This window comes from Panthera tigris, chromosome D3, assembly GCF_018350195.1.
Source record: "Panthera tigris isolate Pti1 chromosome D3, P.tigris_Pti1_mat1.1, whole genome shotgun sequence".
Lineage (NCBI taxonomy): Eukaryota > Metazoa > Chordata > Mammalia > Carnivora > Felidae > Panthera > Panthera tigris.
The window spans coordinates 52,639,456-52,656,040 of record NC_056671.1 but is presented as its reverse complement, the minus strand read 5'-3'; the positions used below and the strand labels follow the sequence as shown (position 1 = coordinate 52,656,040).

The window sequence follows — 16,585 nt, the reverse complement described above, 5'->3', positions numbered from 1 at the left end:
AATTTTATTTATTGGAAAATGAACAGCATTCAAAAATGTTCTACCAGAAAAGGATTCTTTTAAAGAAAAAATTGTCTAAATTTTCAGAAAAGATACGACTAGCACGGACAGTGGCATCCCATATTAGTGTTGCATAGTCAATCCCTTTGTGTCAGACAAAGTGTGGGGGTCATGTTGAAGGGAAGGGGGGGGTTGAAGGATTTTGGTGTGGTGAGTGACTTAACCCTGGGGTTCAGCCCAAGGCCAGGAGCTGAGGTGGGTAGTAGAAAAACAGGAAGTAGAGAGCTGGGGTGGGGATGAAGTGGGGTGGGGGTATGAATGGCTTGTAGACACACAGCAGCACGGGAGGGGGGATGCCCAAACTAACCAACACTTAGGAAGCACTTAGAATATGCGAGGTCTTATTCTGTATGCCTTTCATACATCATGCCATTTAATTTTGCAACAACTCTGAGAGGTAAATACTCTGTGCTCATTTTGTTGTGGCTATCAGAGGCTTCCCTCTGTACATGCACCTCTAAAGTAACTAGGTGATGTCCTTTAGTTTTTCTTTTCCCTGTAAGTCTGTGCTTCCTTTGCTTTTCGGTTCCATTCTGTGCCCTACACCATGCCGAGACAGATTTGCCCTGAGGATCTCCTGTGCCCACGGACCCTCCTCTCCAGGATCCAGCGGCGGGAGGACTGGCAGAAATCATGTCGGGAAGAGCTGTCTCCATGTACACCTCAGTGAGTAACTGGGACTTCTGGTCGCCATTAATATGTTTACTTTCCGGTTTCTGAAATTAGGAAACTGGGAAGCCAGGCTGCATAGATGTGCCCCTGTGGACCTGGGGTTGCTGTTCATTCCTCTCCTTAAGGACCACTCTGATCCTGATTTTCTGTGTGTAAATAAACATCCATTTCTAGCTGGCCTTTTTAAAAAAATCAGCCACCAGTAGTTCAATTTTAGAAGTGCAAGTTAACCATAGACTGCACCCAGTGTTAACTTTAATGATCTCACTTAACTGTGCGCGAGTGTTGAGGCCTGAGAGGTTCCTTGAACCATCCAAGACTTAAAGGAAGTTGCTCCTGACTTCTGGTCTGGTGCACTATTTACTATAGCACATTGGAAAACCAGTTCAAGTCAGCAGAGTCGTCTTCACAGGCAAAAGACAAGCCATTTTTTTAATGAGTATTTTTTATTTGTTTGTGTATTTATTTTGAGAGAGACAATGTTGGGGGGGCAGAGAGAAAGGGAGAGAGAAAATCCCCAACAGTCTCCATACTGGTACTGCCAGCTGTGGGGCCAGTGGTGGGTTTGAACCCACAAACCTTGAGATCATGATCTGAGCCGAAACCGAGTTGGACACTTAACCAACTGAGCCACCCAGGCGCCCCATAAGTATTTTTTTAATGTTTATTTATTTTGAGAGAGAGAGAGAGAAAGAGAGAGAGAAACAGTGCAAGCAGGGGAGGGACAGAGAGAGAGGGAGAGAGAGAGAAAAAATCCCAAGCAGCCTCCCCACTGCCTGTGCAGAGACAGAAGCAGAGTTCAAATTCAGAACCCCGTGAGATGATGACCTGAGCCAAAAGCAAGTGTTGGATGCCTAACCAACTGAGCCATCCAGGCACCCCAAAAGACATTCTTAAAAAAATTCTCCTACACCCATTTCATTGTCTCTTCAAATTTATAGCTGTTATTTCAAAACTGTATTATAGAGGAATCCACTTCAGTGACCCTGTGGCCTAATCTAAACACACTGAATGAATTAGGCTACTTCTTTCGGGTAAGTCCCTTATATTTCATTCTTTGTTTTAACAAAAGTCACAATACACCCCCTCTCATCACCATTTTAATAGCCTCAATTAGGTACTTAGTGCGAAAGATGAAAATAAATATCTAAGATGAATTATTTTCAGATTGCTCTTCCGCCCTTCTCTGGAATGAAGGAAGAAAACGTAAGCTACCCTTAGGGCATTAGGGGTTAAAGGGCAAGACAAGAGTTTGGAAATGTCCTATTGTCAAAAACTATGATGATAGCCTGAGTAGATTTCTAGAACCTGAAACTAGCTTGCTTCTCCGTCCTCTGGAAGGCTTCATGCTAGAGATCATGATGTCACTAATAGGATGAGGTGTGTTTATGAAATCATTGCTGGAAAAACACGAGGGTTAAAAAGTAGGGAAACAGAAGCATGTCAGCTATAGTCTCATGATGATGACCCAGGCTTATTTTACTAGCAAAGGTTCAATGACAAATTCTGTGGATATGGAAATAACAGAGCAACTCATTATGTGTCATCCATGAACGAAACAGAGCATGGCACTAATACATAGACTGTAAACCGTGTAGTGTTTGACATCGCTTTTGAGTTTAACTATATGGTCAGTATTATAACAATTTTGGCTCTGTGTATGATGGTATAGGATGGTACATGTTCTCAGGAACTGAAATGCTGTGAGTGACGTGGTTGGCTTTTCAAACAGGTTTCTCCAAACACCCCAGAGGAGACAAACCAAATGAATTGGGACAGACAAGTTTCTCCTTTGTGGAGGGACTTCCTGGGTTTAAGTCTGCAGTTGAAAAGAGGTGCAGGAAGGAGTCAGAATGCCCTGTCCTTGTTTTCTGGAGAGCTGCAAGCATACTGCTTTTATATTTTAATTTTCCAGGTTGAGGCCTGCCATAATTCACCTAGTTTAAGTAGGTTGCAAGCCAAACATAAATTGCATCCCATTCTTTTTCTTGTCTTACTGCAAACTCTGGTTTTGGTGGTAGGAAAGGAAGAGAGACATCTCCAGTAGATGTCCAGGAGTCTGCTTTAGGAGATCAGTTATAAGAAGGTCGGTGGATGGCTTTAATTTGGGACAAGGCAGGGTCTTGGAGCTCACATTTAGTCAGCATCTAGGGCTCAAGAGATCCGTTTTCTGTGTAACTTACCCTTGATTTTGTTATTATTATTATTTTGTAAACTGGATTCCCTTAATTAATTAATCAATTAACGTCTTTAACTTCTGGTAATTTTGTTGCATCACTGCCATATTGGATATGGAATTTCTAAAAACAAAAATAAGACCCCCCAAGAAAGGTGTGCCACAGATGAAAACCCTGTCTGAACTGCCCTTGGATGTCTGCAGTAAATTTACTCCAGCAGAGGTCACCGAATCAACTCTCGGTAGGCAGCCGTTCACATAAAATCCGGGGCTCCAGCTCTTCGGTGTCTGCGGGTCTGTGACCGACTTCCCAACAGCTGGCGGAGCAGGCAGCGCGCGGGGCGGAGTCGGGGCGCGGGAGCGCGCCCAGGTCCGCGCCCCCTTCCCGCGGCCCGGCGCGCCCGGGGAGTGAGTCTTTGTACAGTCAGGGCTTCTGCTGGGCAGGGCCAGCTGCTAATCCTCCAGGCGGCCACCGGCGCGGGGGGGGGGGCGCATGGGGCATATAGGTGGCGTCCGCTGCTGAGAAACACCTAGCGCAGGTAAAAGGGTGGCGGCGAGAGGGAGTTCCCACCTGTTGCGCTCTTAAAGAAATGAAGACTTAAGAAAATCCCAAGGAGGAGCCGATCGGTGTCTTTCGGACGCGCCTGGAGCCCCACCCTGGGCCAGAGGAAAAGCCCCTTGGGTGCGAGGCAGGCGCTTCACCCAAAGCCAGAAAGGAAAGCGCCTCTCCCCGCGCGCCACCTCCTCCTGTGCCTCGCACTCCTCCTGCGCGGCGGGCCCTGCCTGACTCTCGCCGCGGCCTTTGGCCCCGCCGAGCCCGCTCGCCCCGGCCTCCCGGTGCAGCGCGGGTGACCTGTCCCCGAGTACTCCCATGGCGTCAGACCGCCCCACTCGCTCCCGGAGCGGAGCCCTCTGCCGGCAACTGCTGCTGACCGTCACGGTGAGTGGCCGATCGGCTGCCGGCTCCCTCGAGGGGGCTCCTCCCGACGGGGGAGCGCTGGAAGCAGCGGTGCTTGGGGGTGGCGGGCAAAGCGGGGGTTAATGGGGCGCCGGCTGGTTGAACAAATGGAGCTGTTGGAATAGGGGAAGGTTGCCAGAAAGAGGCTGGCGACCTGGGCGCCGCGATCCCCAAGGGGAGGAGTAGTGTTGGCGGTAGATGTACTCAGCGCAGGCAGAGAGAGACGCAGGCGTGAGCTGCAAACGCCTTTTCAAAACCGTGGCCTCTGGGTACGAGCGGGGAGCGCTGCTCCTCCCGGTCTCTGCAATTCCCCGGGAAGGTACAGTCCACTTCTGCCCCGGTGCCCGGTTCCGGCCACGGCTGGGGCGAGCGCTGGGCGGACCGGACGGAAAGTGCGAGCCCCTTGGGTCACAGAGTGCGCTCCTTTGCGGGGGTTGCTCTGAGTCTCTTTGAGCGTGTGTGTGTTGGGGGAGCGGGTGGGGGGAATCGGGAGAGAGAGTAGGGGAGTGGTCTCGACCCTCTGCACCCGGAAACGGTAGATGGGCGGGCCTTAGGAGACCCTTTGTATTAGTTCCCATTGCGTGTCTCCGAGTGCGGTTGCCAGCCCCTTAGTCTTTAGGGAAATATTCGTCCGGATCTCTTTCCCCAGAGGCATCTGGATTCCTCTGCTCCTGTGTTCTCTCGCTCTAACTTCTTTCCCACTTTAAAGAACTGTAGCAACGACCCCACCCACCTAACCCTGGGAGCGAAAGGGGGTGGCCTTATTTGGGGAGGGGCAGTACCCCTCCCAGGCAGAAAAGACTGGGATCACACGCCGACGGGGGGGGGGGGCGAGGGGGATGGGTGGCAGATGCTTCAGGAATTTAGCGCGAGTGGACAGCCTCTGGGAGAGTTTGGGATCAGAGGTTTCCCAGATTGGGTTCCTAAATCCTCTACGAGGAGAAAAATTAAATAGACCAGGTGCCAAAGAGTACTCAACTCGGTAGTGTCGTTTCACGTTGAGCCCCAGGCATTGGATCGCAAGTCCTCTGAAGGACAAGGGGACAAACCTGGAGAACAGACACCAGGAAGATTTATTCTGGGAGTGCTGGAACTGGGGGGCTGAAGTTTTCGGATAATTTCGCTTCTCAGTCGCTCTTAGCTTGCAGTGAATTCCTTAAAATTTTAGGTCGTGAAATTGTAGTTGTACTATCATTACAATGGCTTTCCCTAGGAATTCTATGGACTTTAAAACCCTTAATTAAATTCCCAGGGCACATTAGTATCATAGAAAGGGCCAGGTGCACAGCAGTTAATATTTTACTGTTGAGAAAACCAAGAATGGAATAAATAACGGTTGCAAAATATGTAGTTGATGACAAAGAAATACTTTCGGTTAGATCCCTAATAAAGTTGCCACTTTTTAAACCACTGGCCATTTTCTTTGAAGGAAAAAGGGTGACTAAGCATGGATGATAATAGGCCTGGGCAATAAATAGCATTGCTTTACATATGCTTACACGCAAGACTTTCTCTGTGTGATCTCAGATCCTTTCTAGAAGAACGTCGATAAACTGAATAAATTAAAGGTGAATAATCCTCATTCCTTGGCTTTTCTTAGTTTCAAAGCTGGATAAGCCGGAAGTGGGGTAGATAGGAAAAAAAAGTGCTGGCTCTGACGCACCCCTCATCCTGCTGCATTCTAGCTGGAAGGCGTTGTCTGATGCTCATATGCATGTATCTGTACAAAGTCCTGCCTGCTTCAGATGGTTCTTGTGGTGGTGAGCCTCAAGTGTGATAGATGTGCAAAGAGCATCTGAGTAGAAGATATTATTAAATAAGAAGGAGTAATTCCTCTTCACTGGGGGAACACCCTTTACATTTCCTCCTGTTCTTGTACCCAACTAATCCTTCACCATTCTAAACATCAGCTTCTCTCCACTTCCTAATATTGCCTCACCTTGCACACGTCTTAATCACTAGAACTCTGGTTTCTACCTAAACACCTAACGAGGCTGCTTTATCTCTGAGGTCATAAGGGATCCCCACTGCTAAATATAAACCATTCCTTATACAATTCCACCTTGATTGTGTCTCTATTGAAATTCACTCCTTTTTTCTTTTGACCTTCCTGACCACTCATAATCATGCTCCCTATTACAGGTCCTGTCTGTGAAATACACAGGTGTCTACTTGTACTAAATTTATTTTGTTAGTTGGGATGTCTTCATTGAACAGTAAGTCTTTATATCTCCCCAGTATGATGTATGACACAGCATTTATTATCTTCTCAGACAATGTTGCTTTTCTTCTCGTGTCATGTATTTCAGTGAATGACACTGCTATACACCTTATTGCTCAGGTAGGAAGTCTGGAAGCTGTTTTTCCTTCTTCACTGTTCCCCTGCCCAAATCCATCATTAACTCCCGTTAAGTCTATCTTCAGAAATATCTTATGGATATCTCTGCTTCTCTCCAACACTCCTGCTATTACTTTTTGCTATTATAAATAATGTCACAGTGAATAAACTTGTCTGCATATGTCATTTCATGTATTGGCAGGTATGTGCATAGAATAGATTACCAGAAATGGGATGGCCAGACAGAAGTATAGATGACTGTATTCTTTTGGTATATATTACCAGCTTCTTCTCACCCCCATAAAGGTTGTATATTCACTAGACAGAAAGAAATTTTATGATGGATAGCATATCCCACCATTGAGGATATATATATATATATATATATACCATATATATGGTATATATATATATATATATATATATATATATATATATAGAATTGTATGTGTGTATATATATGTATATATGTACAATACTATAGTATTATAGTTTAGTACTATAGTATGTACAATATGCTATATTATATATTATATAGCATGTCATACTATACTCTGTTATATTATACTATGTATATATAGTATGAGACTACTTGATCAGGCAGTCATTTGGCAAAAGGTAAAGTTGAACCCATACCTCATGGAGAACACCACAGAAAAGTCCAAACAGATGAAAGATTTAAATGTACCATATGATACAATACAGATATTAGAAGAAAACATCGTGAATTCCTATTTAAATTTGGGGTTAAGGGGGCGCCTGGGTGGCTCAGTCGGTTGAGCATCCGACTTCAGCTCAGGTCATGATCTCGCAGTGTGAGTTCGAGCCCCATGTCGGGCTCTGGGCTGATGGCTCAGAGCCTGGAGCCTGCTTCTGATTCTGTGTCTCCCTCTCTCTCTGCCCCAACCCCGTTCATGCTCTGTCTCTCTCTGTCTCAAAAATAAATAAATGTTAAAAAATAAAAATAAAAAAAAATAAATTTGGGGTTAAGAAGACTTTCTATGGTTCACATGGCTTAAATTTCAAAAGCCATTTATTAATATTGAGGAAACCAATTATATTCAATTATAATCATTAATATAAATATATTATAAATGTTATAAATAATATAAATCAATTATATCAAGACACACATACATAAACACTTGTCCGTGGCAAAAAAACTGAACCAAACAAAAACATTATAAGCAAAGTCAAAGGTAACTCATAAATTGTAAAAAAAAATTTTTGCAGATCATATTTTAAAAGGCTAATCTACTAATATATAAAGAGCTCTTATAAATCAAGTAGTCCAACATGAACATGGACATGAAAAACTCCCATAAAGTAATAAAAATGGCCCATAAAAATATTTCACCCTCGTTCATAATAAGAAAAGATGAATTTAAATTTCATTGACATGTCAATCCCATTTGGCAAGCATCCAAAAGTTTGACAATACAGGGTAGGCAAGAATGTGGAGAAATAAGAACTCTCATAAATTATTGGTGAGTGTAACAAAGTTACAACATTTATGGACTGTATAGAGTTACAAAAAACACGAATAGAAACTTTTCCTTTTTCCTTTCCGATTTGTATGCATCTAATATGTTTCTGTCTATTCATATGCAATATTGCGGTTTTAATTATTGAGACTTCATAGAATTTTAAATATCTGCTAGGGCTAATATCCTTTCATTGCTTTTCTTTTTCATAATTTTCCTGTCTTTTCTTAATTATTTATTTTTACTTAAGATTTTTTTTTTTAATTTTTTAACATTTATTTATTTTTGAGACAGGGAGAGACAGAGTATGAACAGGGGAGGGTCAGAGAGAGGGAGACAAAGAATCTGAAACAGGCTCCAGGCTCTGAACTGTCAGCACAGAGCCTGACGCGGGGCTCAAACTCACGGACCGTGAGATCATGACCCGAGCCAAAGTCGGCCGCTCAACCGACTGAGCCACTCAGGCGCCCCTTTACTTAAGACTTTTTAAATCAGCTTGTCTAGTTCCAGAAAAAAAAAATACTGTTAAGGTTTATATTGGGATCATGAAATTTATAATTTAACTTAGTGAAAATTGATATATTTATGTTGATTTTTTTCTATCTAAAATAATATCTTTCTTTTTGTGTGAGTCTACTTTTGTGTCTTTCAGAAATGTTTTCAGATTTTTCTCAAATAGACTTTATATCTTTCTTGTTAAGTTTACACCTTGGCATTCTAACTTTTTATTGCTTTTGAAAATAATTTCTTGGGGCGCCTGGGTGGCTCAGTCGGTTGAGCATCCGACTTCAGCTCAGGTCACAATCTCGAAGTTTGTGGGTTCGAGCTCCGCGTCAGGTTATGTGCTGACAGCTCAGGGCCTGGAGCCTGCCTCAGATTCTGTGTCTCCTCTCTGTGTTCCTCCCCTGCTCATGCTCTTTCTTTCTTTCAAAAATAAATAAATATTAAAAAAAAATTTTTTTTTAATGTATCCATCATTTTTAGTTTGGGCATGGTGAGTTGTTTTTTTTTTTTTTTTCTCCTTCCTGAATGACCTAGCTGCCATTATTGGAAATGAAAATCATTTGCCTGATCCATTCCCCACACTGCTCAGACTCACCTTATTCCAATAGGAAGCTGCTTATGTAATTTATCTGCTTAAAACAAACATTTGGTTTCTTATTATCTTTAGGAAAAAAGATCTACATATGTTGTTAACACTGTTCAGAATCTATCCCAAACCTACTTCTGTGAATCCAGTTTAAACTTTGTCCCTCTTGTAGCATCAGCCTTTCGAGATTTTGTTTTCAGATCTGTGTCATCTCTGGGTTTCACATATGCTTGTTTCTGTGCTTGGGACATATAAGCTCTGCCTCCTCTTGACATGGCTCACGTACAGCCACTCTTTAGGTGACCTCGCCTGGCTTTCACACAAGGCCATCGTATAGCAACTGTACCTCCCTAGCAGAGCATTTATCCTCCTTTATTGAAATTATGACTGTGTCTTACCCTTGAACTGAATGTTTCACGAGGATCATGTTTACTGCTCTGTGTCTGGTACATAGAAGACATTAGGTAAATATTGGTTAAATGCATGAATGAATGGATGAATACTGTTCCCTAGAGTATTATCTTAATCTAGCCATATCTCATCTTCTCTGCTGTTTTTACTTTAGTCCAAGTCACCATCCTCCCTCTCTTGGATTTGTACTGGAACCTCCCAGCTGGTGTCCTTGTTTCCACTCTTGCTGCTCTACAGTCTGTTTTCACAGGGCCACCAGAATGAGTCTATGTAAATGCTCGCCACCTGATGCTACTCCACAACTGCTTCTTCTTCTTCTTTTTTTAATTTTCTAAAATGTTTGTTAGCTTTTGAGAGATTGAGAGAATGTGAGCCCCGGAAAGGCAGAGAGAGAGGGAGACACAGAATCCGAAGCAGGCTTGAGGGTCTGAGCTGTCAGCACAGAGCCCGACGCTGGGCTCGAACTCACGAACCGTGTGATCATGACCTGAGCCGAAGTTAGACACTTAACCAACTGAGCCACCCAGGCGCCCCTCCCCACAGTTTCTAAACCTATGGGTGCTTCTCTTTGCACTCAGAATAAAGTCGAGAAGTTTTAGACTTCTACTTTGAGACTCTATGTGATCTACCCATGATTGTCTCTTCAATGCCTATGGTATCACTCTTCCCTCACTGTGCTATACTACCATGAGCACCATTTTGTTCCTCTCGTACACCAGGCAAAATCCTTTCCCAGGGTTTTGTTCTGTTTTTTTCTCCACCTGGAAGACTCTTCCCCAGTTGATGAACTGGTTTGCTTCCTCATTTCATTCAGGCTTCTGGTCTTCCCTTTGTCACCTTTTCTCTCTGCTTTATTTTTCTCACAACATTTATCTCTTGGCATTATGCGACCTTTTTGCATTGTGACTTTGGCATTATATGACCTTTGTGTATTTATTTTTTTGTCTCTCATTATAAGATAATCTCCATGGGGTCAAAGACTTTGCCTTGTTCATTGCTGAACACTGCCTACCACCTAGTAAGCAACCTGTAAAGGTTGGTTGAAAGAATAAGTAGAAGCATGCTTTCGACCACCCTGAGCTGGACTCTTCACTTTCTCATTCCATTCCTGTTCTCTCTAGAGGATGTGGCCACTGAACATTCTTCTCATCTTTTAATTTCCAATCCATCCCTAATTTCCAAATGAAATGTAATCCCAGCCTTGCCAAATCCTCCCTATATAATTTGAGTTGGATAATTAAATATGTCTTGGCATATGTAGTGGAAATAAAAATGTGTGTTAGAAATAAACATTTGAATCCAGATTTTGATTATTTTCATTTATGTTTATAGCCTTTGTAAATACAGCGTCAGTGCTCGTCAGCAGTCTTGCTTTTGTCAAAAGCTTTGCAAAATTGTGGAAAAAATTGTGAATCTTTCAGAAGTGTGTGTTATAAAGTTTTAGAACAGAATTAAATTTCAGTGTGTTCAAATATATATTGTATTGGAAATGGTTACCATAAATCACTAACTCATTTCAAAAATCTTAAGTGATATATTTTGTAAAATGACCTTAATGGTCATTTATGAGAAGATGTGCCTTCAACATAAATACGTATTTCAAAGTTACGTGCTTGTTTGTGTGAGGTCATAGATAAATCATCTCCACGTTGCTCCATGAAAATGAGTTGATGCTTCTCTTTAAAGCATTGGGTTTTCAGGGGCTCCTGGGTGGCTCAGCCGGCTAAGTGTCCGACTTTGGCCCAGGTCATGATCTCGCAGTTCGTGGATTCAAGCCCCGCTTTGGACTCTGTGCTGACAGCTTGGAACCTGGAGCCTGCTTCTGATTCTGTGTCTCCCTCTCTCTCTGCCCCTCCCCTACTCGCGCTCTGTTTGTCTCTCTCTCTCTCAAAAATAAATAAACATTAAAAAAATTTTAAAGCATTGGGTTTTTGTTTAGGATATTATTGATTTGATATCGTAGCTCATGTGCAATTGACAATTAACTGAAATACTTTGCTGGCTCTGTAATTTTTTTTTTCTCTCTTTCCTAATCACATACCTGTGCTGCCTTCCTAAGTTTTTAGTGCTGTCTCACATTGGTTGCCATTAATTCCTCGATTATTCACTAAATTAATCAGTGAAGCTACTATTAACTCCTTTTGCAGAATAGGAAAAAAAGCCCAAGAGGGTAAGGAATTATTAGACTTTACATGCTTTGTGAAGGAGGGAGCCATGACTCTTGGTCTATTGTTTTATTCTTCTTCTCCATACAATTTTGTTCTGATTTTACTGCAGTGTATGTTTTTAAATTTTATTTTGCAAGTTGTATAAACTAATTTATAATTATACCAATTTATAATTTATATAAACTATGTACACATTAAAAGGATCTTTCTTTAACGTGTAATATTGATTTGGTATTTTAGATCTTAACAGTTGCCTGTGATGCCTGCAAAAAAGTCACGCTACATGTTCCCTCCAAACTAGATGCTGGAAAATTTGTTGGTAGAGGTAAGAAACTGCAAAAATGTGAATAAATCCTAATTTGGTACGATCTTGTAAAATTAGTGTAATTTTTAGAAGGATAACTGTATTGGAATTAATGGTTAAAATGATATTTTATCATCTGTAATACATATGTACATATGGTGTCATTCCAATAAAAGAGATATTGTCCTTTCTTGACAAACATGATGATATGAGTAGATAAAAAGGTTTAGTTTGAGTAATAATTATTAATATTTATCCTAGATGAAAGGTATGGCATATGTTATAATATACTTCTGTGAAATTGAGAAATAGCATTGGAACTGTTTCTTGAGTTTAAAGGTATTGTTTTTGGATTTTAATCCTCAAATGTTTTGGCATCTTACTGATACTTATTTCCACATATTTTTTTTGTCAATTAATTTTTTTCACATAACTCAAATGTGCAAGGAAGGAGCAGACCAGTGAGAACACAGAATATCATGACTCTTTAACAGTAGATTCAAAGAGTTAAGAAATATTTTAATCTAATAGCTGCCGACTAATTCTCTAGATTCTGTTTAAGTTCAGTTCTCTCATGTGTTACTCTATAGCTAATTTCAGTTAGTAAAGAAAAACTTTTTTGTGTGTTGGTTTACATATTCAAACATTAGAACTCACATGCCCTTATTTCAGGACAAATGTCTCTTTTTTAGAAGGATATAAAGTAGGTATTAGAAGTGATATCTGTGTTTATGCACAACTTAATTCACCATATGGTTTCATATGTACTTTTAAAAATGCAACATTTATAAGTGTCAGTGTAATTAATTTTAAGTTTTTGGCTTCCCGCCCCCCAAAGCATAGATTACTGTTAAACCTATGTATTATTTTGTTTTACCTTACAAATGATTGTTCTGTATATTTTCCACAGTTAACCTGAAGGAGTGCTTTCAATCTGCAAATCTAATTCATTCAAGTGATCCTGACTTCCAAATTTTAGAAGATGGTTCAGTCTATACGACAAATGCTATTCTTTTGTCCTCAGAGGAGAGGAAGTTTACCATATTACTTTCCAACACTGACAACCAAGAGGAAGAGAAAATACTTGTCCTTTTACAGCATCAAACAAAGGTATACCAAACTATAAACATGCAGCATAATGAATTGGTTTCTGCAGGTGTAACATTACCAGGGAAGATGTGGAATCAGAAGCAATGTGGGATGGTTTTGCTTGATGAAAAATGAAAACCATCATACAACTTAACAGTGTTCAAGTGGCGGAAACGGGTTTTGCCATATCAGTTATTCCAGGTTATAATTACTTTTTATTTGGGACATAAAAGGAGAAATTGGGCTACTGCAGCATGAGAAGTTGAAATCAGACACAGAGAAGCCTATCTTGATCTTTCTTGTAGAGTCCATTTCCAAAACAAGTTTTGAAACTCTGTTTCTGGAGGTCTTATGTATCTTAGCATAATTTGTAGTCTTAAAAAGTAGATGACTGTGTTAGGTTGAGGTTCAGACCTCATACGAACTTATTGTATTATGACACCAAAGATCCAAATGACTTCTGTTCAGCCACTGGCCATTATTCACTGCAGCGGTTTGAGAGTTATCACCACTGTTCTCTCCTCCTTCTGACACAGATCTCTCTGTTGGTCCCTGGCTCTTCCTAGTTGCTGGTGAGTGGAAGGTACATATGCTAGATTTAGGAGATCACTCACTTCATTCATTTTCCTTGCATCTCTCTCCTCCCATCGTTTTGCATGGCAATATGGCAACGGTAACGTAGTCAATTTTATTTTTGTCTTTGTAATTTTGTTTCTGGGCTTCCAGTTCCATCTCTCTTTCTTCCATATTCTCACCAAGTTATTTCCTCAAGAGGATTGATGTGATAACAGTTAGGACCATGATTTCTTTGTTATCTTTTGGCTGTGTTGACATTTAGTTTGGTTTTGAAGCACTACCATGGCCTTACACCTTCCCAGCTCCCCATGAAAGGAGATGTGTCAGAGTTCCAATGTTTGAGAGTATATTATTCATTGGCTTTATTATTTTTTTCCTGTCTTCTAAATGTAGGTACTGAAGAAGAGGCATTCTAGAGAGAAAGTTCTAAGACGTGCCAAGAGAAGATGGGCTCCTATTCCTTGTTCAATGCAAGAGAATTCTTTGGGTCCTTTCCCACTTTTTCTTCAACAGGTACAATTTACTTTCCTTTCACTGTGAAAGTCTATGGCTTCCATTTTTTTTTAATTTGGCTAATGAGTATGCAGTTATTTCAAAAACAGTTGCATATGAATATATGAGTGAATGAGGATGTGTATTGTATGTTTCAATATATGGGTATAAATATATATCTTTACACCGTCATGCATTTTTTTGCAGTTTTAGTCATGCATAGCCTTTTTATAAAATTGTGAAACTCATCTAGCACTCTCAAACACATGGTTCCTTAATGAATTTTCATGTTAGTAAGCGTATCACAGAGTGTAGTATAGAAACCCCAAAACATCTTCCATTAAAGAGGATAAAATTACTGACAAGAAGACAAATGCCACGAAGGGGAAAAGACACATACATCCTCCTTGTTAATTGTTTATCCCCAAGTCCACTACTTAGATCAGACTATATCCACGTTTTCTGTCTCTTTATAACTTTTTATATCCCACCAACAAATTTAATGCAGCTGAAAGAAGAACATATTAAAGTCGAGAAAGAAATCATTTAAAAATAATTATGTTAGTCATCCTGATATACAGTCAAGATCTTACTAAGAGTATCAAAACAACTTGGGAAAAAATTTGCTTTTTGGATCAAGTACCAGAATATCATACATGCCAGGATATTACACCACTTCTCTTCTCACCCATTCCTGCCACTCTTTCTCTTCAGCTCCTATAATAAAAAAGATGTTGACAAATAATGAAAACTAATTAAGGAAAGCATTTTCCGTGTTTTTGCCCTGCTCACAGTAACTTTAAACCTAGAGTCTCAAATCCTGTGTTGCATATAATAACAATTCACGCTTAAAAAATTGACAAAAGGGTAATTTTTCATGCTCAGAATACTTTGTTTTCTCAGACAGTTACAGTCTTAAATGTTTGGTCCACATAGGTACCATTTAGCCTTTAAAGTAGTCCTCAGGTATTCTGGAAATCTAAGATACTACTATATTTTTCTTCCCATGCCTTGCTCTTGTAATTTCTGTTATTAGGTTTCCTTATTCTATTACCTGTTTTTTTTATTTGTACATGATAATGAATTAAAGAGGGTAATTACTTATTGCAATAAAAATGGCAACATGATTGCATGAATGTATAGATGAAAGTTTTGCTGAAATAAAAATTTGTCTCATATATATAATATCTACTTTCTAGATTCAATCTGACACCGCACAAAACTACACTATATTCTATTCCATCAGAGGACCTGGGGTAGACCGAGAACCTATAAATTTATTTTATGTAGAGAGAGATACTGGAAACCTGTTTTGTACTCGTCCTGTGGATCGGGAGCAGTATGAATCTTTTGAGGTAAAGTCTGAAGATTACATATTGTATTAGTAATTATTAAGCTTGGCTGCTTTATCTCTCATTCTCAATTCATTTACCCTCTTCTGTTCTCTGAGTTTGTCATCTAGGCTCTGGCGACATCCAATAGCAGAGACTTGAAACAAAAAAAAATTTATAGAATAAAGAGCATTAGATTCTTAGATTGGGTCTTGGCATGATAGTTTTACTTTTCTTCTTCTTCTTTTTTTTTTTCAAAAGAAAAAGGGAATACCACTCTGAAAAACAGTGATTCAGTTGGCATAAAAGGTCTGTGAACCTCTTTAGGGTACAGAGAGATATCATGGGAGGTCAGTGAACTTTGCAAGTTAGACGTCAGTATTTTTGCAACAAGAGAAGGTTAACTTGTGGTGAATAGGTGAGGAGTGTGGACAGTGCTTAATCAAGATTATCCAGTCTTTCATCATCTGGTTAACTTCCCATGGTGGCATGAGCATTAATATGGGAAAATTTAACCTAATGTTGTATTGATTTACCAACAGGACCTGGTCATTTTGCTTAACTCAGTTTTAATTATTTTACGTCTACTTTGGAGGAATTACTTATTCATCAGTAGACCAAATTAAGTGAATAGACTGCAAACTTAGAATTAAATATTTATGTTTAGAATTGCTACAACATGGCCTCCTAAGTATCTGTGATGTTCTGCTTTTTCTGAAAGCTGTTATGAGAAAACTTGGAATTAGAATTCATATTATAAAAGTAAAAGAAATAAATTGTATTCCACACACAATGTATAGCCATGCATTTGCTTTATTTCTGACTTTCCTTTTTTAAATTTAAAAATTTGTAACTTAAAAATCTAAATATAACTACCAAATATAACTAAAATCCTAATTAGTAGAATATAAGATAATATTCTAGTTAACAGCACCTGGGGAATTTGGAGTCCTAAGAAACCAAAGTTAATGAAGATCCAGAAAGTTATAATTAAAATCCGTGCACCTAAAACTTTCAAACAAAACAAAATAATAGAGAAATGGAAAGATATTCTAGGCTCGTAGGTCGGAAGAACAAACATTATTAAAATATCTATACTGTGCAAAGCAATCTATAGATTTAATGCAATCCGTATCAAAATACCAACAGCATTTTTCACAGAGCTAGAACAAACAATATTAAAATTTGTATAGAACCACAAAAGACCCTGAATAGTCAAAGCAGTCTTAAAAAAGAAAAACAAAGCTGGAGGCATGACAGTTTCAAACTCCAAGTTGTATTACAAAGCTGTACTAATCAAAACAGTATGGTACTGGCATTAAAAAAAAAAAAAAAGACACATAGATCAATGGAACAGGGCAGAAAACCCAGAAATAGACCCACAATTTTATGGTCAGTTAATCTTTGACAAAGAAAGAATGAATATCCAAGGGAAA

At 39.9% G+C, this 16,585-nt stretch overlaps 1 protein-coding gene across 1 annotated transcript in view; it reads left to right on the top strand.

Moving 5' to 3' along the window:
* The first annotated feature begins 3,351 nt into the window (after positions 1-3,351).
* The window catches only part of DSC2 (desmocollin 2), a 35,989-nt gene continuing 22,755 nt past the window's right edge, over positions 3,352-16,585 (top strand). The window contains exons 1-5 of the mRNA XM_042961975.1: positions 3,352-3,848; positions 11,598-11,682; positions 12,572-12,771; positions 13,720-13,839; positions 15,018-15,173. Of these exons, the coding sequence (XP_042817909.1) occupies positions 3,780-3,848; positions 11,598-11,682; positions 12,572-12,771; positions 13,720-13,839; positions 15,018-15,173 (630 nt within the window). The 5' untranslated portion in view covers positions 3,352-3,779. The remainder of the gene's footprint in view (positions 3,849-11,597; positions 11,683-12,571; positions 12,772-13,719; positions 13,840-15,017; positions 15,174-16,585) is intronic.